This window comes from Capra hircus, chromosome 9 (genome assembly GCF_001704415.2).
Source record: "Capra hircus breed San Clemente chromosome 9, ASM170441v1, whole genome shotgun sequence".
NCBI lineage: Eukaryota > Metazoa > Chordata > Mammalia > Artiodactyla > Bovidae > Capra > Capra hircus.
The window spans coordinates 74,305,586-74,330,546 of record NC_030816.1 but is presented as its reverse complement, the minus strand read 5'-3'; the positions used below and the strand labels follow the sequence as shown (position 1 = coordinate 74,330,546).

Sequence of the window (24,961 nt, the reverse complement as noted above, 5' to 3'; positions counted from 1 at the left end):
AAGTCCGAGGTGACTCCCTGAGTTTCGCTGCTCTGATTCTCCCCAGCCTGAAATCAAAGTGTGGACCAGCTGGGCCCTTGGCCTGGGCCCTGAGAGGAATCAGCTTCACACCTCACTAGATCACTAATAGAAGCCATTTCCTTAGAGTTTCTGGACTGGGAAGCCATTAAGACCCAGGACTAGGAGGCGGTGCCCCAGAAGTTTCTTGCTGGTGGTTTCCTCACCCCTGCCTCATTTCTCTCTGTAGGCTCTTCCTCCTTGTAAATTCTCCTGGGGCTTGTTGACATCCTCCAGTCAAGGCAAGGCCAGATAAAATTTAAAAAACTGGCCCCCTAAAAGTACAGTATGGAGCAGAGGTAGCCTACAGAGAAAAGGGCGTGGCAGGAAATGCTGCTGCCCGCAGGCCACCCCACCCCCTCAGAAAGCGGGAGCCCCTGAGTTGGACAGGGCAGGACAAGGCAGTTCCTCCCTGTGGTTCCCTGCAGAACTGTGAGAAGACCTGAAATGCTTTAAAAAGCCAGTGAGCAAGTGAATGCATGTACTCGCACAGACACACACACAAACACACCCCTCCCCCTCATTTGATACATTCATGACACTTCTGCTTTTACCCTTGAACTTGCCAGAGGAAAACCACTAACCAAAGCGAGTTAACGCTCACTTCCCCCAAACACTGGCACGTTACCCTTTTGCCTGAGGACAAACCCCAGCGAAGCCCTCAGTTCCTGAAGTAGGAGGAATGGAAGTACAGTTTCCCAAAGTGGGGCTTGGGCCGTGAGGGTGAGGATGGGCACCCCACTTCTACCCTCTGGTCCCAGATGCGTATAGTTACCTGCTGGGGACACAAACATCACGGTGGTACTTGATTGAAGCGGGACTCTGCAAACTTTTCCAGGCAGGCCCTTTGGTATCCAGTCTCTGTCTCAGGGGCCCAGCCCCACCTTTGTAGAGCAAAAGCAGCTGAAGACAACAGGCAAATCAATGCGGGGGACAGGAGTGTCTCTGTCCTAGCTTACCATCCTCAGATTTAGGGTATATGGGGCCCCAGAAATGGGTGCCTCACCTCTAGTGAACCTGCTGAGGGGTTCCTCAGCCTGCCTTTGAAGAGCCCTGGCTATGGTTTCAGGGCACAGTGGATGTGCTAGGAGCGTGGGTGTGCTATGCAGTGCCTTCCTGGTCTAAGGGGCCACGAGAGATGATTTGTGAAGCCGAAGGTGTGAGGAGAGGGTGTATCTGATGATCACTGAGCCCACCTGACCTAATGAGTACTGGGTTGAGGAGCGCAGATCACGATGGGCACGCCTGGGTTGCCAGGTTTCTTGATTTCCTATGGTATCCAGCTTTGGATTCTGTCCTCCTCACCCCCTCTGTGATCCCACTTCCTCAGGAGTGGCCTCCACATGCTTTCCATCTCCCCGCATCTTCCTCTCCCTCCTCAAGCCAGCAAAGGACACTCTTTTGACTGGTGATGACAGGGCTGGGCAGGGACAGTCCTTGCTCTGCCAAGCGCAGCCCTGCAGAGGGATGCACTTGCTGTCACAGGGATCAGGAAGGGATGCCTGTGGGTCCTTCCTCCTGACAGGCGAGTGTATTCTCCTCAGTTCTGTCTCCTCTCAACAAAAATTAGAAGTGATGGACATTAGAGCCCTCAGCTTGTCATAGCTCTCGAACAGACCGTGTTATAGCTCTCAGGTTTGAACAGACCGTGTAATAGCTCTTAGATCAGTGTTACAGCTCCGTGTTACAGCTCCATTATATTTAAAAAATAGCAGGAAAATACATCCTGGAGGCGTGAGGGCATGCTGACCCAAAGAAGCGAAGAGAAGAGAGAGAGAGGGAATGAGCGAACACGTGTGGGGAAGAGAGAGCACCCCGGCCCTTTGGCTCCCTTTTTTATATGTTTTTTCCTCCCCCCTGGGCCTGCCCTGTGTAAGTTGGACTAGCCAGGAGTGCTGTTCTGCCTGAGGTCCTCACTCTGGTCCTTGGACCTTCCTTTGTTCTCTTTTCACGGGCTTTTCCCTTCCTTGTCTTTTAGCCACCGCCATTTTGGACTCCTGTTTCCTATTCTAACTACCTAACACTCCTCCCTCAAGAGATGGGAGGCCCAATTCTTTGGGAATAGGGGTGTCAAGGTCTTTCTGGCTTCTTCCTGCTGAACTGGGACGGCGAGGGGTATTGGGCCTCCCCCTCTTGTTAGTCTCAGGCCTCAGAGTCCTTATGGTGGTGTCCATGTAAGGGTGAGTGAGATTTTTCATGGTCGGCTGTAGTTTTATATATCTTTGTTGAACTGGGCACTGCATGTTGTAGCTTATTGACCTGGTGGCAGAGACAACACAGGTTAGACAATTGATAATACATGGAACAATCATAAGCAGCATCAATATGGCATAACAAGGACTAGTAGGGGCATTAGCCAATTCCAAATTCCGTCGCCAGGATGGCTCAAGTCCCTCCCTGTTCAGGGATCAGAAGACCTATCTCCTGTCTGTTTTGGAGTACAACCCCTGCCAAGATGTGTTGGCTCTTAAAAGCTGAGCTGAGAAATCTTATCCCCAGAAACCAGATTTTGGGGGTGCTCATTAGAATGGCACTCCTCTGTAGTCCTGAATAGGTGTCTGAGATCGTCCCAGGGGCTCACAGGTGTGTTGAGTGTATTCTTCTGTTTTCATTCACAGCTTGACTCGTGAGTAGTGAACCCAGGAGTCATGTCCTGGTACCTTGACTGCTGTGGGGGTAGAAAGCATTACAGGGTAGGGGCCCTTCCATGTGGGCTGGAGTTGAGCCTTTGGGGACCCATGTTTCCAGACTTTAATTAGGACTTGAGTCCCTGGAGCAGATAGTGGTGACTCCTTAGAATCTTTTGGGTCCTGGTTCACACCTCACAAGTGTGTATCCTGTTGGAATTGCCCAATAGCCATGGTATAAGACTGAGGGGTCTGAGCCTCTGGATCTAGGAAGAGGTCATTGACATAAACAAAAGGTCTCCCATATAGCATCTCATAAGGACTAAGACCAACCTGTTCCTCAGGGGTGATATGGGTGCAAAGGAGAGCGATTGGTAAAGCCTCCTTCCATCCCAGGGAGGTCTCCTGGGTTATCTTTTTTGTCGCTGATTTTAAGAATTGGTTGGCTCTTTCTACTTTTCCTGAAGACTGAGGCCTCCAGGCACAATGGAGATAAGTAATGCCCAATGCTTTAGAGACCCCTTGGGTGACCTTAGAAGTAAATGATGTCCCATTGTCACTTTGTAATGATCAGGGCAGACCAAATCCTGGAATGATTTCATGGAGCAGTTTTTTTTTATCACCTCCTCAGCCTTCTCAGTCCAGGTGGGAAAGCCTTCGATCCATCCTGTGAATCTATCTAACATGACTAATAGGTATTTATACCCTTGAGAAAGTGGCATCTGGGTGAAGTCCATCTGCCAGCCCTCTCCTGGGTAGGCCCCACATTGTTGGATGGGCTGGGCCAGCTGGGGTCTTTGAGCTCCTTGGGGGTTGTTTAATTGGCAACTTGCCTTATGGTTGTTTGGAGGCCTGTTCCTCTGAAGGACCTTTCTAGTAATCTATGGAGGGCCTTTGCCCCTAAATGAGTGGTGGCATGTAAGGAGTTAACCAACTTCCATTGGAGGTTCCCAGGCAGAAAAATGAGTCCCTCCTTTTGGAACCACCCCATAGGATCTTCTTGAAAGCCCTCGCTCTTAGCTTTAAGAGTTTCACCTTCAGTATGTGAAGGAGTTTCTGGCAAATTAGCCTGTGGAACTAGGGTGGCAACCCCTATTAGGTCATTGTTCTGTAATGCTGCTCTCTTAGCTGCCTGATCAGCTGCTTGGTTCCCTCGTGCCACTTCCGTGCTCCCTTTTTGGTGTCCTTTACAGTGGGAGACTGAAACCTCAGTGGGCAGATGGATTGCCTGCAAGAGTCTAAGAATTTGATCACCATATTTAATTGGGGACCCTCGGGTGGTCAAGTGGCCCCTTTCTTTCCAAATAGCAGCATGCGCATGTAGCACCAGAAAGGCATACTTGGAGTCATTATAAGTGGCTACTCTTTTTCCTTTTCCCAGCCCTAAAGCTTGAGTCAGGGCTATGAGCTCAGCTAATTGAGCTCATACCTGGTGGCAGAGGCTTAGCCTCTATGGTCTCAAAATTGGAGACTACTGCATACCCGCCTCTTCTTTTCCATCCAAGACAAAGCTGCTTCCATCAGTGTACCAGATTTCCTCAGGATTGGTCAGAGGATCTTCTGACAATCCCTCTCGGGGTTTTGTTCAGTGAGCCAAGGTTTCTAGACAAGAGTGAAAGGGGAGAGAGCCCTCAGGGATAGGCAGGAGGGTGGCTGGGTTAAGAACCTCACAAGGGGATATAGTGAGGCCTGGATTTTCCATCAGCACTACTTGATATCTGAGGATTCTTTGATCAGACATCCATAAACAGCCTCTCCCATTTAGGAGTTGTTTTACTTGGTGGCTGGTAAAAATAGTTAGTTTGCCCCCAAAGGAGAGTTTTAAAGCATCTTCGATCAGGATTGTAATAGCTGCAAGATTTCAAAGGCAGGGGGTAGATCCTCTTGGATAAATAAGCTCCAGGCCAGGGCTCAGATCCCAACCTTTGAGTGAACACTCAAAGAGAGGCTAGTCCCTCTCTTTCATGGACATAAAGTTGGAACGCTTTTCCTGGGTCTGACAACCTCAAGGCTGGTGCCTGAGTTAAGGCCTGTTTTAGTGTAGCGTCTGCCTTCTTTTGAGGAGTTCCCCACATCAGTGGGATTGAATCATCCTGTCCCTTTAAGCTTTCATATAAGCTGGGCAATTACACCATACTTGGGTATCCAGATTCTACAATACCCAGTTAGCCCCAGGAAAACTTGCAATTGTTTTAGAGTTGTGGGGAAGGGCAACTGGAGGATTCCTTGTACCCGATCAGATGACAGCCTCCTAGACCCGTGTGTAATCTGAACTCCCAGGTAAGTGACCTTTGTCTCGACCATCTGTGCCTTAGCACGCAAGACTTTATATCCCCTCTCTGCCAAAAAGTTTAGGACCTGAATTGCATGTTGTTGGACATTTTTTTTTCATCTGGAGAGCAGATTAGTAGGTCATCTACATATTGTAATATTTTCCCATTAGGTCCCAGGTCCAGATCTAGGAGATCCTGGCTAAGGGCCTGACCAAACAGGTGGGTGCTATCTCTGAACCCCTGAGGTAATACTGTCCAAGTCATCTGTTGGTGTTTTTCTCCTGGGGCCGCCCACTCCAAGGCAAAAACATACTGTGATTCTTTAGCCAGTGGTATGCAAAAAAATGCATCTTTGAGATCCAAGACTGTACACCACTTGGCACTGGGTGGGATTTCTCCCAAGATTACATAGGGATTGGGTACTGTGGGATGGAGGGGGCTACAGCTTCATTTATGATCCGGAGATCTGGAACCATTTGCCTGGTTCCGTCCTTTTTCTTTATGGAGAGGATTGGGGTGTTACATGGTGAATTGGTGGGGACCAATAGCCAACAAGCAAGGAATTTATTTATTAAAGTCTGTAGTCCCTCCCGAGCCTCTCTTTTGAGGGGATATTGTTTCCAGTTGGGAAACCGAGTGGGATCTCGGAGGACAATGATGACTGGTTCAGCTTGGTGGGCTCGTCCAGGAATCCCCTGGTCCCACACCTGGGGGTTAATTTTGTCCTCCCATAGTCTTTGGTCCCTCTCTATTGAAGGTGTAGTGGGTTCTTCAGTAGTAACCAGGAGCTGTAGGGCTCTGGGGGCTGAAAAGCTTCCCATCACCAGGGTGGTCCCCAGTTTAGTGAGTAAATCTCTTCCCAATAAGGGAGTAGGACACTCAGGGAACACCAGAAGCTGGTGGGAATATATTTGTTCATCCCAGCAACAAAGAAGTGCTCGGGTGAATCTTTTAGTAGTTGTTTTTCCTGTAGCACCCAAAATGGTACAGGTTTGGGAGAAGGCTCCAGAGTAGGAGATCAAGACAGAGTAGGTAGCCCCCGTGTCAACCAAGAAATTCTCGGACCTACCTGCCACATCCAGTTGCACCCTTGGCTCCAGCCCCTTGATGGTTATCTGTGACAAGCAGACTGGCTGGAGCAGGCTGCTTCAGTCCTGTTGAACCATCTTGAGGGAAGGCTTGACCTTGAGGCTTTGGGGTCGCAAGGGCAGAGTGCTACCCACTGTCCCAGTTGATGGCATTTGTAAGGAAGCCGTTTTAAGGGACTTGTCACGGTTTGAACACTTTTTGGCCCAATGCCCTGCCTGTCTACAGATTAGGAATTTGCCTTGTCCTTTCAGGACTCGGGGTTTGCCATAGGGCTTCCCTGGAGGGCGGCCAGCATCTGGGCATGCTTTGTCTCTTTCCTTCTATCTCTCTCCTGGGCCTTGGCCTCCTTCTCCTGTTCTCTGTCATAAAACATATTGGTGGCCGTCTGGACCATCTCATCTAAAGAGGAAGCAGGGTCCTGCTGCTGTAGCTGTTGCAACTTTATTCTGATATCTGATGCCCATTGGGACAGGAATTTGTCCTTTAAAATCACCTGTCCTTCATAAGAGTCTAAGTCCATATTGGTAAACTTTTGGAGGGCCTTTTTTAACCTTTCCAGAAAGGCAATGGGGTCTCGTTGGGTTCCTGAGTTATTGTTGAGACTGGGCACAGCCCCACAAGTTAATAGGCTTCCTTCTGTTTCCATGGGTGGACTTCCTTAGGGGTGAGTCTTTCTGAAGCTTACCCTACCTAGTACTGTTGGAACCCGAGAGCCAGGTATCCCTGGGTCAGGGTGCAGATCCCTAGGCAGGCTGAGGAGTGACAGCCTCCTAGAGATTGAATCCAGGGGCAGGTCGAGGTGTGATGGTCTCCTGGGGATTGGGTCCTTGAGCAGGTCAAGGCGGGACGACCTCCTGGGACCCCTGGACTGGCAGATCCCCAAGCAGGTTGAGGCATGACAACTTTTCGACGACCAGATTCCTAGGCAAGTCAAGGCAGGTTGACCTCCTGGGACCCCCGGGCTGGCGTTGGGCATCCCTAAGATCTCCAGCATGACCAGTGCTGGGTAGGATTAAGGGGTTATAATTTTACCTCATTGCCAGTTTGTTGACTGCAGATGGGAATAGAAACCCTGCTGCTGGTAAGTCGCTTCAGTCATGTCCGACTCTGTGTGACTCCATAGACGGCAGCCCACCAGGCTCCCCCATCCCTGGGATTCTCCAGGCAAGAATATTGGAATGGGTTGCCATTTCCTTCTCCAATGCATGAAAATGAAAAGTGAATGTGAAATCGCTCAGTTGTGCCCGACTCTTAGCGACCCCATGGACTGCAACCTACCAGGCTCCTCCATCCATGGAATTTTCCAGGCAAGAGTACTGGAGTGGGTTGCCACTGCCTTCTCCATAGAAACTGTAATGTAAAGCAATCCAAGCCTGTGCCCTGAGACTGGGAACCTGGTGAAATGGTCATAAGCCTTATCCTCTTACTGCTCTAAATGATTGTAAGTCACTGATGTCCTCCCCTAGTCCTCCATAAGAGTAGGTTAGAGTGTATCCACAGGTAAACATTTTGTTGTCATAGACCCACTTTAGGTAATAACAGAAGCAATGACAAAGGAATGGGTTATCTGGCCCTGTTAGGGGCATTAAGGTATGTTAATAATAGTCTGGGTGGAGCAACATTGCCTACAAGGGGCAGGGTCCTGACTGTAGGAGTTAGTAATTGGCATAAGAACAAATTTGTTAAGAGGCAACAAACCAGATGTTCCATAAAAGTGGAATGGAGATTTGATCCAGGGATATGTTTGTAACTTTAGGAGAAGGTTGGTAAGGGTTTGGGCCCAAACAGCCTGCAGGGCTAACTCCCAAAGTGTCAAACATTATCCCTGGAAGCCCAGTCATCTTTGAAGGGATGCCAACAGATGGACTTCTAGCAGGCATTGTGTGCCTGTCGCCCGCCCTAGCGGGTTCACTGAGAGATGCTGGTGTTGCACATGTAGGAAACATGGAAGATGAAGGCCTGAGTATCTAGAGGGGTTGGATATTATACAGTATTTCCCTCCCAAGGGCCAGCTATTTTCTGGTTGTCCCTCCAGAAGATTGTAGAGGCAACATTGTGGGCCTGGACAGGGTTCAGGAAAAGAGCATGAAACAGGAGGGAAGGGGGCAGGGCACGACTTTTGAAAGCGTGACATAGCCCAAGGGCATAACGTAAACCAATTAAAATCAATCGGGTCCAATATGAAAAGTCAAATTCAAGTAAACCTTAATCCCCAATCTGTAAGTTAAATGACACACCCAGTGGTGGCAGGACAGCTCCAGTTCAGTTCAGTTACAGTGAGCTGAACTGGACAAGTGAAGCCACTCAGTCGTGCCCGACTCTTTGTGACCCCATGGACTGTAGTCTACCAGGCTCCTCCGTCCATGGCATTCTCCAGGCAGGAGTACTGGAGTGGGTTGCCATTTCCTTCTCCAGGAGATCTTTCCTATCCAGGGATCGAACCTGGGTCTCCTGCATTGCAGGCAGACGCTTTACCATCTGAGCCACCAGGGAAGCTCTGAACTGGAGGCACTGTCAAAAGATGGTTCCCCAAGGTTGGGATGGTCCTTCCACTCATTAGCATTCATCTGGCTCACAAAACCTAGCCAGGCCACATTCCAAGGCCAGAGCCCTCTGCAATAGCCCACACCCTGTAGAGTGTGCTTCTCTCTGAATCCTAACAAATCCACCTCTTACCTATCCCTTTTTCTCTCACTGAATTTTTGCAATGAGACATCAGAGCCTGAGCTTCATAGGTTTTGGCTGGGCTCCAGTCTCAGGAGAGAGAGCTGAAGGACAGGAGGAAAAAGCAGTGGGGAAAACGTGGGAAAATCCCCTTCATAGCCTGCCAGGAAATCTGCTAAATACCTGACCTGTGCTCACAGTTTTCAATGGCCTGCTCCTTGGCACAAAGAAGATTAAGGACAGAAGAACCCCCACCGGCTTGGGTAACAGCTACTGGGGCTCAGCAGATAGTGCCTTTGGGGCATACTGAGGAGCAACCTCTCCAGAGTCCCCCTCAATTGCACCCACTGCCACCCGCCTGTTCCTGGGGGGTTCAAGGAAACAAGAAACGAGAGATTGTAAAGGAATTAAGATTTCATTAGGCATATGTCCCTCCAGCAGTAGAAGCGAGGACCTCCTACCTTAACCGGAGGTCTTCTGGAATCTGAGACTGAGCTGCATGAGCTTTCTGCTGAGTTCCTTTCTTACTGTCCCAGTTTCCAGCATGATGGGCTTCTTGTCACTTCCCCTGCACTGGGTTTTCTTCATGTTTGGCTTCTACCATGGGAGCTTTCGCTGAGTCGGTTCCTGCTGTGCTTGGTCTCCTCCTTGTGGGACCACACAGAGGTTGTTTCAGCCAGGTTAAACCCGAGTCACGACGCCATAGATGTCAGGCGAGTGTATTCTCCTCCGTTCTGTCTCGTCTCAACAAAAATTTGAAGCGACAGACGTTAGAGCCCTCGGCATGTCATAGCTCTTGGACAGACCGTGTTATAGCTCTCAGGTCTCGAACTGACCATGTTATAGCTCTTAGATAGATCAGTGTTACAGCTCTGTGTTACAGCTCAATTTTATTTAAAAAATAATAGGAAAATACATGCTCAAGGAGTGAGGGCATGCCGACCCAAAGACGCGAAGAGAAGAGAGACAGAAGGAGCACGCATGTGTGGAGTGTGGGCAGGTGTGTTGGAGAGACTCCCCATCCTTTGGCTCCTCTTTTTATATGTTTTTTCCTCCCCCCTGGGCCAGCCCTTTGTAAGTTGGGCTAGCCAGGACTGCTGTTTGTTCTACCTGAGGTCCTCACTCTGGTCCTCGGACCTTCCTTTGTTCTCTTTTCACGGGCTTTTCCCTTCCTTGTCTTTTAGCCACCGCCATTCTGGACTCCTGTTTCCTATTCTAACTACCTAACACTCCCAACCCCAACCATCACCTGCATTTCTCTGTCACAGACTCTTGCTCTCTTTGCGATGACTTCCCCACCAATCTTGAGCCCAAACTAGGACAACCATAGGGTGTGGTCCAGGCCAGGTCAATAAGACTTTTGTTTACTATCTTTGTTTAATGAGAAGGTTAAATTCTTTGGTCCTCCAGGACATCAAGGTGAAAGGCCTGGGAAGACAGACAGAGACTCTGAAAAATCTGGAGGAGAACTCAAAAAAACAAAACAAAACAAAAACAAAAACACCAGCTTGACATGAAGCTGGAGACTGTCACAACTGGCGGGAAGGCCCAGGGCAGAGGCAGAAGAATCATAGTAGGGTTACAGAATTATGTGTTTGCATACAGACTGGATGGAAAGGCAATGGCACCTCACTCCAGTACTCTTGCCTGGAAAATCCCATGGACGGAGGAGCCTGGTAGGCTATAGTCCATGGGGTCGCTGAACTCAATGATTTCACTTTCACTTTTCACTTTCATGCATTGGAGAAGGAAATGGCAACCCACTCCAGTGTTCTTGCCTGGAGAATCCCAGGGACAGCAGAGCCTGGTGGGCTGCCATCTATGGGGTCACACAGAGTTGGACATGACTGGAGCAACTTAGCAGCAGCAGCAGCAGCATACAGACTGGAAGTTGGTCCCACAGAAACAGAGAGGATAGAGCAGGACCAGGAGATTGGAAGAGAAGCAGAGGAGTGATGGGGCATTGGGACAGGTTGTCTAGACCAGACACTGACCTCACCTGCTGGGGGTAGGACTTCCCACCCTGCAGGGAGGGTGATGTGTCAGGGCAAAGCAATGAATCCTCCAGCAGATTCTGGCAGTTTGGCTTCCAAGGATAAATCCTCTTCTTTTGACTCAGAGAACAGAAATTGAACAGTGGTTCATCTTGGAGGCAGACACTGGACAATCAGAGAGCTGTGACTGAGTTCCTCATGAGAATCCCAAATGGAGACTGTAAGGGCTGGCTTGAGCAAGTTTTCGTTCATTGGGATAAAATGCCAAAGACAATAGGTAATTGAGATGCTCAAGATGGAGTGGTAATTCTCTTGAAATGAGATAGACCTATCCCACTCTGTGTGTGTGTGTGTGTGTGTGTGTGTGTGTGTGTGTGTGTGTCTGTGTGTGTCTGTGTGTCTGTGTGTTTGGGAAAGTGGTCCATGTGCCATGACTTGGTCCTGGGTGGACAATTGCCCTGGGTGCCGGGAGCCAGCACGAGGAGTCCCGCCCATGGCAAAGGTCAAGAGGTTAAGGGGTCCTGACAGGCAAAGGCCAAGTCTGGGCCTTAAGGGAGCCTCGCTATATTTTCTTGAGCATCTACCCCCAAAACCAGAGTCTGCCTGCCTTACTGCATTATGCATTCCACCTATTCTTCTGACATTACAGGGGGGCTAACCCCGACCACCTTTCTCTGGAAAAAGTTAACTTAGAGCTCCAGTTAACAGTCTCCTGCATATAAAAGGAGTGTTTCAGCTCAAACCCCTCTGATGGCTCTCTAACTTGCCTTACCCGGACTTTTACAACTATGCATGTGATTGTTTACAGCCCCCAACTGTGAGAGGCATGGGAAGCCTAAAACATAGAGCCTTTCAAAGAGTTAAAAAGTTATTAAGAGTAGTGCTGCTGTAAGATTTCACTGTTGAGCCAATACTTGTTGCTAAGTTCCCATATCTCTTATTCACTGTGCACCTGGGAGTACATTTGTTAACATAGTTAGAATGTAAGAAAAACAAAATAGTAGCCTTGAAACTAACTGCATCAGACTTTTGAGCTAATTGGTTCTTTCTTGATTGTAACTTACTGCACCTTTGCTTCATGAAAATGTAACTTTGTTTGATACTTTCTGAGGCTGACATAGATTAAAAATATAAAGAAAAAACACTTCAAGAGAAAATAAGTTTTCTGGTTAAGCAGGCTTTGTCAAAAGAGGGTCTTAAAATGTTTCACAGGCCTCCAAGGCCAGAAGATAATGTACACAACATAATTTGTGGGAAAGGTATAATAGTCCTTTTGAAAATAAAGTTATTGGGCCTCGCTCACCAAAGCAGCTTGGTCTCCCCGTGTCAATCATTTTCTCTCTCCCCCTCTTACTCTCTCTTTCAGGCTAGTTCCCATCTGGACAGAGGTCTGCCATGTCTGTTTATTTGCCTGGGTTTCTAAGACCTGAACAGGAAGGTGCCCTGCGTCTTCACTCCCTCGGGAGACCGGGAGGGCACTTGTGGCCTTACGTAGACAGTGCAAGTCTCTTGTCTTGAGACTTTATTGATTTTCTGTATAAACCAAGGAACATCAGCCTCTTTTCTTCTCTCCTCTGTTTTCATATCTACAACATTCTTTCTTTATCTATCTCTCTCTAAATCAATTGTCGACTCCGTCTCCCCTTAGAATTCCCTGGATCCACTGGGGCTGGACCCTGGCACCTGGGGATGCTCTGTCATACTCCTTTTCTCTTCCCACCTTCTGACATCTCTTCCTCACATCACAGGCCTTTGGAATATTCACTAATCAAAATGACTCAACTATGGAATCATTTTGATTCTAGAGATTTACTTCTTATTGTTCCCTCTTTCCAGAATCTTTTGTTTCTCATCTCACTTGTTCTATTTCCAGAATACCTTCATACCATCTGACATGCCAGCTTCTGGAAACACTCTACTGCCTTCCTTATGAGACACTCATTTTCCATCACAGCAGGAGTGACTGGATATATGACCTATGCTTCCCTCATTAGGTGTTTGAGCTGTGTGGGCCCAATCCTAACACCTGAGCCATTTTCTCACCAAACAATAGGAGTCACAGCCCTCCTACTCTACACATTCATCAACTGATGGGCAAGGCATCTATTGCCAATAAATTCTACTGTGCTGCTGCTGTGGGGAGGCAGAAGAACCTGTACCAGGACACAGGATCTGTCTCTGCCCTGGTGCAGGGCCATGGGACAGCAGGTTTTATAAATTACCAATTATAAAGAAAAGGCACTACTCTTCCAGTATTCTTGGGCTTCCCCTGTGGCTCAGCTAGTAAAGAATCCACCTGCAATGTAGGTGAACTAGGTTTGATCCCTGGATTGGGAACATCACCTGGAGAAGGGAAAGGCTACCCACTCCAGTATTCTGGCCTGGAGAATTCCATGGACTGTATAATCCATGGGGTCACAAAGAGTCGGACATGACTGAGCAACTTTCACTTTCTCGTCACTGATTCACTTGAATCTCTATTCAGGAGGGGGCCTGTATGGTTTGGGGACACAGGGGCGCTGGGAGAAGGACAGCATGCAGGCTTGGGTGGGTCAACAGCTTGGTGGGTTCAGGTGATCGATGTGTCAGGGCCTCATGCATAGGTCTGGGGAACAAGGGCCTGGGTTTAATCCTTGGAAAGAGGCAACATGGGGGACCTGGTAGCCTCAGTGGAGGAGGATGGTGAAGAGGCAAGTGACTGGGAGAGCAGGAGAAAGACAGAAGGACAGTGTTAGAGTCCTGGTAAGGACAGCCAGGTGGGGGAAGACAAGCCTCTCCTGACACCTGGACAGCCCTGGCCAACCCTACCTCGTGCATGCTCCTGGCACCCGGACAAATTGCAGACCCCATATGGGAGTGAAATCAACTGGGAGGTGATTTTAATGGGTGTCTGCAACAGGGCATACTTCCAAGAACCTGATTGTTCTGCCTACTTCCTTAAAATCCTTCTTGCATCTATAAATAGGAAACCCAGCCTCACTCAGTGACAAGACATGAATGGGGCACTGCCCGTGCTGAAGACTCCACATGCCCCTCCTAGTTCAGGGCTCAGTCACCCCTGAAGCCAGCAAAGGCCAGGGCCCCCATGATAACAGAGATGGAGCCCTCTGTCACAGACGTTGATGTCACTGGCAGTCTCCTGGAGTGAAAAATAATGTCCAAAGACAAGGACCCACTTTCAAAGAATCAAGAGGGCTTGTCAGTCCCAACAGGTGATGAGCTCACTCTTCATCACCGGATAGATAGCCCAAAGAAGTGAATTCAGAGATGCTGAAATCTTGGCTAGAGGCAGCGCAAAAGACTGACTGAATGAGACAAACGTGAGGGGGGAAAATCCTCCACAAAGGCTCTGTTATGGGAACCACTGACCAAAACCACGGGCCCTAGCCTGGCCTGATACAGACCATTTGCATGAATTGGCTTACAACCAGAAGTCCTGGTGAGGAATGCAGCACTTACAAGATACCATCAACCAGAAGAATTGGGGGAAGGTCCAAAGGGGAGAGGATACGACAGTCCATATGTCCTATCAGCTTGCCAGAATCCTCCCTGGAATCCATCTTGGCTGAGAGATGCCTGCACCTCCAGAAAGGATCCTAAGACCAAAGATGGATCAAGCAAGATGACTGGTCAGAGACAATTTCCAGAGGCCTGGAAAATAACCCCATCACCATAAAATCCAAGACCATGAGCCACGTGGCAGAGCAGTTCTCCTGGGTTCCCTTATGCTGTTTCTCTCCACCTGGGCGCCCTTTCCCAATGAAGTCTGTTGCTTTGTCAGTGCCTGTACCTGCTCGGAAAATTCATTTCCAAATGTTAGACAAGAGGCCACTCTCGTTCCTGGGAAGGGCTCCCCCTTCCTGCAACAAAGGGCAACTCTGGTGGGATTTCTTCAATACAGCTGACCTCTCAGGTACTCAGGGACCAGCTCGTCTGCTGACCAATCAGTCCCAGTGGTAGAAACAGGGACTCTTTTGTCCCTGTTTTCCTCCTGACAAAGACAACTGGCTAGTGCCCCGACTGGGTAAGAAACAAGAGAATTTACTGACCTTTTTCCCCTTTCTTCTTTTCAATCCCTCCTTTTGTGTACTTTTTCTTCTGTCCAGGTCCCGAATACAGGAGTCTAGTTGAAGGGCCTCAGCCTGAACTGAGGGTCGGAGCCTGATCATCTCCAATGAGCAGAGAACTCGAATTCTGGTCTGCTGTCTGGTTTCTGGAGGGCTGAGTTCCAGTCCTCCCTGCCTGGAAGCCAAGGGAAAAGTCCTGCAATGCCTGGTGGCAGGTGATGTCCACAAGACCCCCGTTAGTGCCCCCTCCTTCCCCTCTTCTTTCAACCTGGCCTCCTTTCCTCCCTTTGCAACATTTCAAGACCTGAGCTATTTCAGTTTACTCAGTACTTGGAGCTGAAGTTCTGGGTCTCTGTAGGAGGTTTTCGGAAAGACTGAAGCCTTTCATTTAAAGGGGCAACCAATTAGGGTGGCTGGGCCTAAGTGTATAGCTTGTGTTCTGTGTTATGATATGTGGTGGCCGTTCTGCCTTCTGAAATTAGAAATTCTGGTTCTGTTGCACTGTGGAGGTATCTTGAGTGAATGCTATCTGACTGCAAAGATTCTAGCTATGAGCCCATGATTCTGGAGGGAAGGGCTGGGGCACAGCAACTGGCAATCAGGAGCCAGCGGGTCTTTTAGGAAGAGCCTGGCCAAGCTGGTTTGACCCAGCACAAGGGGTGGGCCCCAGAGGGATGCAGCTGGAAAGGAGCAGGCAGAAAAGAAAGCAACCAGAGCCAGCTAGGTCTCAGATAATCCCCACTTCAGACAGGCAACCAGGCAACCTCGCATTCCTGTGGAATTGGGATGGGGTGACAATGGCCTAGATGGGGGGGTTCCAAGCCCCATCTTTGCTTTTTGTTTCTACTTCTGTTTTACCTGTTCAGCGTGATGCCAGTCAGTGAGTTCAGGGATGAACCTTCTTGGTTGTGGGTGGAGGGGGTGGAGGGAATGACTTAACCCGGGAAGGGGATGGGAGTATACTAGGGGGTTAGGGAAACTTTGTGCTGTGTGACCCTCGCCCTCCTCTGTCCCTTCCCCTGGCCCCTTTGCTCCTGAGGTGGGGGGCTTCCCTGGGCTGGTTACCCACCCTCTGGGCCAGAAAAGAGGTGACTTTGGTGAAATAGTGGTGCCGGGAGTTTCCGAGGAGAAGTTGGTAGAAAAGGTGGCAAGAAAGCAGCAGGAAATGCTGCCCTCAAGACCTCGGCCTGCCCTTGCCAAGTGGGAGCCCTGGAGCCAGGGGGTTTGGGACAGGTGGCCGTCCCCAGGAAAAGAGACCTAGATATCTCCTCGAAAAGCACGCCCTCCCCCCACCCCATCTGCTCACACAAACCCTTCAGATCTGTCCTTGAAAGACCAGCGCTGTGTGATAAATTTCACCTGCAGAATGCTCGGGGCTGCAGAGAAGGCAGGGCCGAGCTTGAGAGCGCGGAAGTGGCAGCCGCGCTCAGGTCTGTGAAGGGCTGGGGCTGGCTGCCACGTGCTAGGACAAGAGGAGCTGGGCCGCGGCCAATGTACGGGTCTTTGAAAGGCTCAGGGCAGCGGTGGCGACTGCCCGCGGCCCAGATTCTCCTGGGCGGCGGAGGCGCGGTCCCGAGCTGGACGGATCTGCGCGGCCTTCTCCTGGGGCCGCTCATCCTGCGGGCTGCCTCTGCTGCCAGTGCTGCTGTTGCTGGCTCTGCTGCGCTCGCGCCAGCCCCGCGACGCCCCGCACCGCGTCCGCCCCTCCAACTCCCCACGCCCTGCCACCAGCAGCCGGGGTCTGGGGAGGTGGTTGGGGGAAGGGGCAGGGGGAGGGAGGTCAGCGCGAGCCTCTGCGTGAGCGAAAACCGGGTGTGTTGCCTCTTGGGTTTTGATGCATAACGTCATTATGTGAGAAATGACCTTATTCCTGGTAAAGAATCTGCCTGCGATGCAGGAGGCCCAGGTTCGATTCCTGAGTTGGGAGGATCCCCTGGAGAAGGGAATGGCAACCTACCCCAGTCTTCTTGCCTGAGAATCCCATAGACAGAGGAGCCTGGCCGGCTACAGTCCATGTGGTCAGAGTCAGACAGGACTGAGCGATTAACACTAATCCTTTAATCTGTTAATACTCAGCGAGACAAATTCCCTGCCCTTCACTTGGCTTGCAGAGTTTGAACATAAAGCAGGTTTCCAAGTAAACAATTTTGTGGGAATTCCCTCTTCAACGTTTCTACTTGGGGGAAGTGGCCACGCATTGTATCTGTGTTTCAGACTGAGTTTTCCTGTTCTGGCAAAGTAGATTCTGAGGTTATAAGAATCTTCTAATCTTCCAATGCAGATCCACTTGACAGTAGTCTTCAAAATGCTTTACAGTCTTAATGTTGAAATGACAAAAAATGTGCCACAAAAAATTTGAAGAAGACTTCAGTTTTGTACAGAATCGCTAGCAGAACTATTTATGATCCTGTTCGCAGCTCCAACCCCTTCTACATGTTTGTTTTATATCAGTGCAAGTGTTTACTCTGCAGTAATATTTTGAAATATTAGCTGTTTTCACCTTGATAGTATGAAAATGATGGAACTGGATGGCAGCATCGGTGCCCAGTAGTTCCCAAGGGCTGTCTCAGACATATGCAGATGACTCAGTATCTGAGAGGTAGCACACCCAACAGTGCAACTCCCATCTCCAGTTATTTTACCCTTGGGATAGAGGAGTGGGAGTCGAAAAGTGTCACTTTTTGGAGACAAAAGCTACGGTGAAGGATATTGAGATATCCAGAGAGATCAGTTTTTATCAGTTCAGTCGCTCAGTCATGTCCGACTCTTTGTGACCCCATGAACCCAAGCATGCCAGGCCTCCCTGTCCATCACCAATTCCTAGAGTCCATACAAACCCATGTCCATTGAGTCAGTGATACCATCCAACCATCTCATCCTCTGTCATCCCCTACTCCTCCCACCTTCATTCTTTCCCAGCATCAGGGTCTTTTCCAATGAGTCAGCTCTTTGCATCAGGTGGCCAAAGGATTGGAGTTTCAGCTTCAACATCAGTCCTTCCAGTGAACACCCAAGACTCGTCTCCTTTAGGATGGACTGGTTGGATCTCCTTGCAGTCCAAAGGATTCTCAAGAGTCTTCACCACAGTTCAAAAGCAGCAATTCTTCAGCGCTCAGCTTTCTTTATAGTCCAACTCTCACATCCATACATGACTACTGGAAAAACCATAGCCTTAGACTAGATGGACCTTTACTGACAAAGTAATGTCTCTGCTTTTGCTGTCTAGGTTGGTCATAACTTTCCTTAGGAGTAAGTGTCTTTGAATTTCATGGCTGCAGTCACCATCTGCAGTGATTTTGGAGCCCAGAAAAATAAAGTCAGCCACTGTTTCCACTGTTTCCCCATCTATTTGCCATGAAGTGATGAGACCAGATGCCATGATCTTCATTTTCTGAATGTTGAACTTTAAGCCAACTTTTTTGCTCTCCTTTTTCACTTTCATCAAGAGGCTTTTTAGCTCCTCTTTACTTCTGCCATAAGGGTGGTGTCATCTGCATATCTGAGGTGATTGATATTTCTCCTGGCAATCTTGATTCCAACTTATGCTTCTTCCAGCCCAGCGTTTCTCATGATGTACTCTGCATACAAGTTAAATAAGCAGGGTGACAATATACAGCCTTGACGGACTTTTCCTATTTGGAACAAGATTGTTGTTTCATGTCCAGTTCTAACTGTTGTTTCCTGCCCTGCATACAGGTTTCTTAAGAGGCAGGTCAGGTGGTCTGGTATTCCCATCTCTTTCAGAATTTTCCACAGTTTATTGTGATCCACACAGTCAAAGGCTTTGGCATAGTCAATAAAGCAGAAATACATGTTTTTCTGGAACTCCCTTGCTTTTTTGATGATCCAGCTGATGTTGGGAATTTGATCTCTGGCTCCTCTGCCTTTTCTAAAACCAGCTTGAACATCTGGAAGTTCACGGTTCACGTATCCAGGGAGAGGATAACTCTAAAAGATGTACTTTGGGGTGTATTTTTCATGAGGTTTTAGTAGATGAAAAATATCCAAATAAAGAGAAACAGTTAAAGAGCAAGCTTCTGGGTGGAAAATGAACAACTTGAGCTGCTTACACTATGTCTGAAATGAACGAGGTGTCGGAGCTCTATGAAGAGAGCAATGACCTGCAGATGGATGTGATGCCTAGTGAGAGTCACCTTCCGCATATCAAGGTAGGTGGCGGGAGCCCGGAGCTATCCCAGAACCCCTCCCGCGCGGCCGGTGCCCAGCCACAGCTGGAGGAGGAAGGCCCCATGGAGGAGGAGGCGGCCCAGCCAATGGCCCCGCCCCAGCCCTGAGGAGCAGCCAGGCCATATCGCAGGCCCTGAATTCGAGAGAGAGAGCAAGGGCGAGGGCTAGGAATTCGATGACTGGGAGGATGACTATGACTCTCTGCAAGAGGAGCCGCTCAGCGCTGAGGGCTACAGAGTATCAGCGGCCCTTGATGAAGCCACCAGGATGTTCCTGAGAACCTCCAGAGCCAGAGAAGCAGCTCTGGTTTCAGATGCATTCTGAGAAGGCCCTGCTTGATCAGTTGGCTTTTATCAGAGAGTTTTCACTTATGGTTGTCAGTCGTCTGACTGAAGAACTCGGCTGTGATGAGATCATTGATAGAGAGTAGTTGAATGCTGTTAAGAGAGGAGGAAGCTGCTTGAGGAGAGACCCAGCATTCCACTGTCTTTGGGGTTCATTCCAAATAGTTCTGTGCCAATGAAAAGCTTGATCCTCCCTCCAACTCCACTCCCCACTCAACTTCAAAAAAAAAAAAAAAAAAACAGAGTAGAAAAAGGTAGTGACTGCACAGTTGTGAAAAAGGAGAAAAATTGTTAAAGCAAAGTATCTTAGTACTGTCGAAACCTGTTTTCAAGAATGTCCAGAGACACTTATGGCTTTGACTTTGTTGTTTATTCAGATTAATTTCCTCTTATTGGGGAAGATAATCTTTCATGTTTCACTGTAAAGAATGGCTTTGCAAGTTACGACCAAGATAGACTGCCAGTCAAGAGCCCACTGGTGATAATTATATGAGGAAAAAATGACCAATTTATCCACCTTAGGACATAAGTTTTGAGTTATTTGGACTGAAAGCATATTAAGAAAACTTTAAAGATTCAACTTTGTGATCTATCCAAGCTGTGGTTATCAAAGGCTAAATTTTGGTGTAAAATAAATCTTCCACCCAGTATTCCTCAGGATCTCAAAGGATAATCTAGTCCCCAAAGAGGTATGTGTCATGTGCTATATCTTAAAACGTGTTTCCAAGAACAACTGAGATTTTGTTTGTATGTTTATCTTGACCATTTTTAAAGCTACTGTAATCTTTAATTCAACAAAATTAGTTGCCTTGAACATTTTTAAAAGGCAAAAGTTAAGACGTCCTTAATAAAGTTTCAAATTTAGACTGTAAAATGTACATGAAGGTACAAAGAATACAAACTCTTTCAAACATCAGTATATACTAGGGAATTTTCTGTATCTCTTGCTCTCTTTTTTCATTTAACTTTACAGGCAAAAGACTGGTTGAATTTCATAATGTAAGAAATGTTAAGTGAAAATTGTCCAGTAAAAGGAAAGCCCTGCATCTGAAAAAAGACATTATGAACAACCCTTAAAAGTTTTAAATCTTCCCAGAAATCCACCTCAGTATTTGAAGTTTCCCTCTGTCTCCTCCTCTAATTAATCCTGTTTTTGGTTATGCACCAGCATTCAAGATAATAAAAATTTCTTGTTCTGTGTTAAAAAAAAAAATCAAGCTTCTGAAATTCAGGTGGCAGTGATGCTCACTGAAAGTTGTAAGCTATGAAGGCTTCATTACAGAAATCTTCCTGATACCCATGTGTATATAGAAGGAGAAAGGCCATGGTGGATTGCCTTTCATGAATTGGGAGAATCTTAAATTGTTTTTATGGCAGCACAAGTTAGTAGAGGCCACAGGGAATTTCTCAACAAGACCTGGTCCACAGGTCTGTTGACATTGCCTGTGGGATTAGCTACCTGGTCAGAAGGGATGTCATCCACAAACACCAGGCTACTAGGAGCTGTGTCATTGATGACAGCTTCAAGTTAAGAGTACAGACAACCCCTCTCCAGAGTCTTGTTCCCCATGGGATCTCATTGTGTGGGGAACAACGAAAACAATGGATCAATGGATAGCCCCTGAAAGTCTAGTTAATGAAGAGTTCTCTGGACTTCCCTGGCGATCCAGTTGCTAAAGGTCCAGCATTCCCAATGCAGGGGCCCAGGTTCAATCCCTGGTTGGGGAACCAGATCCTACTTGAACATCTAAGAAGGCAGCATCCTGCAACTAAGAGATCCCACATGATCATGACTTTGTGCCAAACCCTCTAAATGGACATCTACCCGTTTGAGATGGGCACGTACCTGAAAGGGGTTACCAAATAGCCCAGCCCATCAGCTGTCCTGATGAACATTTGCTGTGATGGGTTGTGCTGGGCCTTCAATCTGGAGAAGAGGCCCAGTTCCAGGTCTTGTTGAGAAATTATAATAGTTATATATTGTTATAAAACAAATTATGCCCCAAACTAAATGGCTTGCATAACAGTAAACAGTGGTTTCTATTTCTTTGGGACTGGTTCAGCTTGGAAAAGACCCTGATGCTGGGAAAGGTTGAAGGCAGGAGGAGAAGGGGGCAACAGAGGATGAGATGGTTGGATGGCATCACCGACTCAATGGAGATGAGTTTGTGTAAACTCTAGGAGTTGGTGATAGACAGGGAGGCTTGGCGTGCTGCGGTCCATGGGGTTGCAAAGAGTCAGACATGACTAAGTGACTGAAATGAACGGATACTACTGTGAGATACAGAGTCAGGTCAGAAGTATGAATGTGGAAATCCCTACTATGGTAGCCCTCATCCAATGGTGTTTTACTAACTACAAAGATTGTCCATTCATGTCAGAAATCCAGGCCATGTGAAATGAGTGTGGTGTGGATCTGTGGGCCCAGGGATAAGCACTGTTAGCAGGGCCTGGCACAGCTGTCCACTGACTGCCTGGAGCCCCGAGCCTCACTTCAGAAACAGGGAGGCCATGACGATACTGCAGTCCCTGTGCATAATGCTAGTAACATGCTAGGTCCAACATGAATGTGGGAGTCATTTCTGCTCCTTCAGGTTCACTTACCTGAGTCCACGGTCATGCGGCTCATTGGGAAAGAAGGAAAGGACCTCTGCTTACTGTGGTGATGAAAGGGCACTCCTCACTGGAACGTGGCTTCCTTCTCTGGGGATGCATTCTGAAAAGGGGCTCCATTCTATAAATGAAATGCTCCTCAGAAGCAGCCCCCACATGCTCTCCATCTCTGGCAGGACACTGGGTTCGGTTCTGAAAGTCCTCTTCCATCTAGGCTTTTCCTGCAGAGCCATCTGGCATGTATCCAGAAAGGCTGTGTGTTGGCCGATCCTGGGTACTGACCTGGTGGGCAAGGGCACACATCCAGGGTGTGCAATTTCTGTCCAGCAGGGGACTTCTCCTTCACAAGGAAGGGAGGGGCACTGGCTCTATGGAGTGTTGGGGATGGAGCAGGAGGGACCATGCTTGCTCTGCCAGGCCAGCCCTGCACCTTCACTCTGCTCTCACATAACTGAGGGGAGGAGGCCTATGGGCCTTTTTCTGCCAACCCTGCCCTCACCTGCCTTTTGCCTTCACAGATGCTCACTCTCTTTGCTATAACTTTACCATTGATTCTCAGCCCAGACCTGAACAACCGTGGTGTGTGGTTCAAAGGCAGGTGGACGGAAATGTTTTTCTCTCCTGTGACTGTGGTCATGCTAAGATCCAATTCACAAGTCCATTGGGGGAGGAAGTGAAAACGACAAAGGCCTGGGAAACACAGACTGAAACACTCAGAGACAATGCGGACTTGCTCAGGGAGCAGCTGCCTGATGTTACGTCGGAGAATCACACAGTCACAGGTGAGTTAGCAAGTCCAGGTGCAGAAGGAGCAGGCTGGGGGCTTAAACTCATTCATTGTTTTCGGGGAAAAATAAAATGGAGGATATTGGTCCTTCCCTAGTAGTCCAGTGGAAGGAGCAGGCCTTAGAAGAGAGAACAGGGCCAGATTAGCTGGGCTCAGGGGAGGTGGACCCAGGTGGGAAAAAGAAGCTGTCAAGCCCAGAGGCTGAGCTCTTTGCCACGGCGGGGGGCAGACCCTCTCACCTTGCAGGGCAGGATGACATGTCGATGTGAAGAGGATGGACACATCAGTGGATCCTGGCAGTTTGGCTTCAGTGGACAAATGTGCCTCCTCTTTGATTTGGAGAATGGACACTGGACAGTGGTTCATTCTGGAGGGAGACGGATGAGAGAGAAGTGGGAGAAGGACAGGGCTGTGAGCAACTTCTTCAAGAAGGTCTCCATGGGAGACTGTCAGGCCTGTCTTTGGGATTTCTTGGTGCACTGGGAGGAAATGTCGACAACCACAGGTAAGTGAGACTAGAGGAAAGAAGTGGTAGTCCACTCAAAGGGACATGGACCCACCCCTCTGTGTGTGTGTGTGTGTGTGTGTGTGTGTGTGTGTGTGTGAAAGTGACCTATTCAAGGTGAGTAGTTCCTGGGAGAACAATGGCGCTGGGGATGCTCTGTGATCCTCTTTCCTCTTCCACCTCCTGACATCTCTCCCTCATAGCACAGGGCTTTGAACCATTGTACATGGATTCTTGCTGACCCCTAACATGAGGTCACCACTCCGATTCTAGAGATTTCCTTCTTATTGACCCTGTCTACACCCTTTTAAAAAATATCAGCTCTTCTAGTTCTGGAAATCTGTTGATACCACCTCAAACATCAGCTCCTGAGAGGACTTAATCTGTTCCCATCCTCATGTCACCTCATCTGATGTCACGCAGGACTGAGGGCTATGTGGGGACCTTGCTTGCCCATTCACTGTCTGAGTTCTGTGGAGATGGGGCTCCTCCCTTCCTCCATCTCACCTCAGGACGTGTTGCAGGGGCTGCCATACAGTTGGTTCAAGTGACTGCATGACACGAAACAGACTTGTAAACATAGCAGGGAAGGACAGGGTAGGACAAATTGAGATGGTAGCAGTGACATGTATACATACTATGGTGCGGAAAATAGCTAACCGGTGGGAAGATGCTATATAACACAGGGAGCCCAGCCTGGCGCTCTGTGATGACCTAGAGGGGTGGGATGGGAGCGGGAAAGAAGGTTCAGGATGGAGGGGATATATGTATCTAATTATGGCTGATTTGCATTGTCTGACAACAGAAACCAACACAGCATTGTAAAGAAATTATGCACTAGTGACTCCATAGTAGGGTACCTGGGTCCAGGGGGCTGAGAAGGCATCTGCTTAGTTTAGGTGTCGGGACAAGGGCTTCACTCTTACTTTCCTTACAACATCACCAACTGCAGCTCCCCTGAGTAAACGCCACGGCCACAGCCATCAAGCACATCACCTGGATCCTCCATGTGGTCCTCACCAGTTTCATCATAACTGTCTTCCTGGGCTGAGTCCTTTCCAGGAACAGGTATGGAGGGCAGAATTCAGAGAGAAGGCAGGGGCACAGGGCCTGGTGTGAGGCCGGGGAAGGTGAATCCCAGTTAACCCCTGCCCCTCACTGAACCTCCTCACCTTGGAAATGAGCAGGTGGATAAGACCCCATATCACCTGAGAGCAAGAACTGCAGACCCAACTCCAAAGGCCTGTTCTCACAGGAAGTGGCCTGGATCAAGCAGACAAGGCAGGAGCCCCACAGCAGAGACTGGGAAAAGGCTGAGGCCAGGCCTGTGCTCCTGGAGCAGCAGCAGTTCTGACTCAGCCTGTGGCCTGCACATCATCAGCCTCCCGGGGACCCAGAGCCTCCATCACTGAGCGGCCCTACCTTGAGTAGAGGTGCCTGGGATGGGTGGGTTTGATGGGGGTGGAGGCGCCCAGCTGGGGGACTAGGAAAGAGATGGGAGCAGGGACCCTGGTCCTGAGAGCTGTGTGTGCTGCTGTCTCTGAGGCTGGGAGGAAGGGAAAAGGAGGTTTTGCCTGGAGCCCCTCAAGACTGTCAGAAGCAAGCCCCTCCTCCCGGACCTGCCCCTGAGGGAGGATCAGGACAGGAGTAAAGGGAGCAGATTTGATTCCTTACTGGCTTCAGTCCTGAGCCTAAGCAGGTGATCTGTGTGTCAGGGAAAGGTTCTCATGCACAGACCTGGGGACAGGGGCGT

At 48.9% G+C, this 24,961-nt stretch overlaps 1 protein-coding gene, 1 non-coding gene and 2 pseudogenes across 2 annotated transcripts; 3 read left to right on the top strand and 1 right to left on the bottom strand.

Annotated features, from left to right (window-relative positions):
• Positions 8,468-8,539, bottom strand: TRNAC-GCA. Its single transcript has one exon. It is a non-coding gene; the product is annotated as a tRNA-Cys (tRNA).
• On the top strand, positions 16,630-20,980 carry LOC108636776 (annotated as a pseudogene).
• LOC108636745 lies at positions 18,840-19,483 on the top strand (annotated as a pseudogene).
• Positions 22,371-23,286, top strand: LOC108636775 (NKG2D ligand 1-like; the record flags this gene model as incomplete). The annotated part of the gene is made up of 2 exons (XM_018053519.1): positions 22,371-22,698; positions 22,933-23,286. Coding segments are annotated over 2 exons (612 nt in total), but the record flags the coding sequence as incomplete, so codon positions are not given.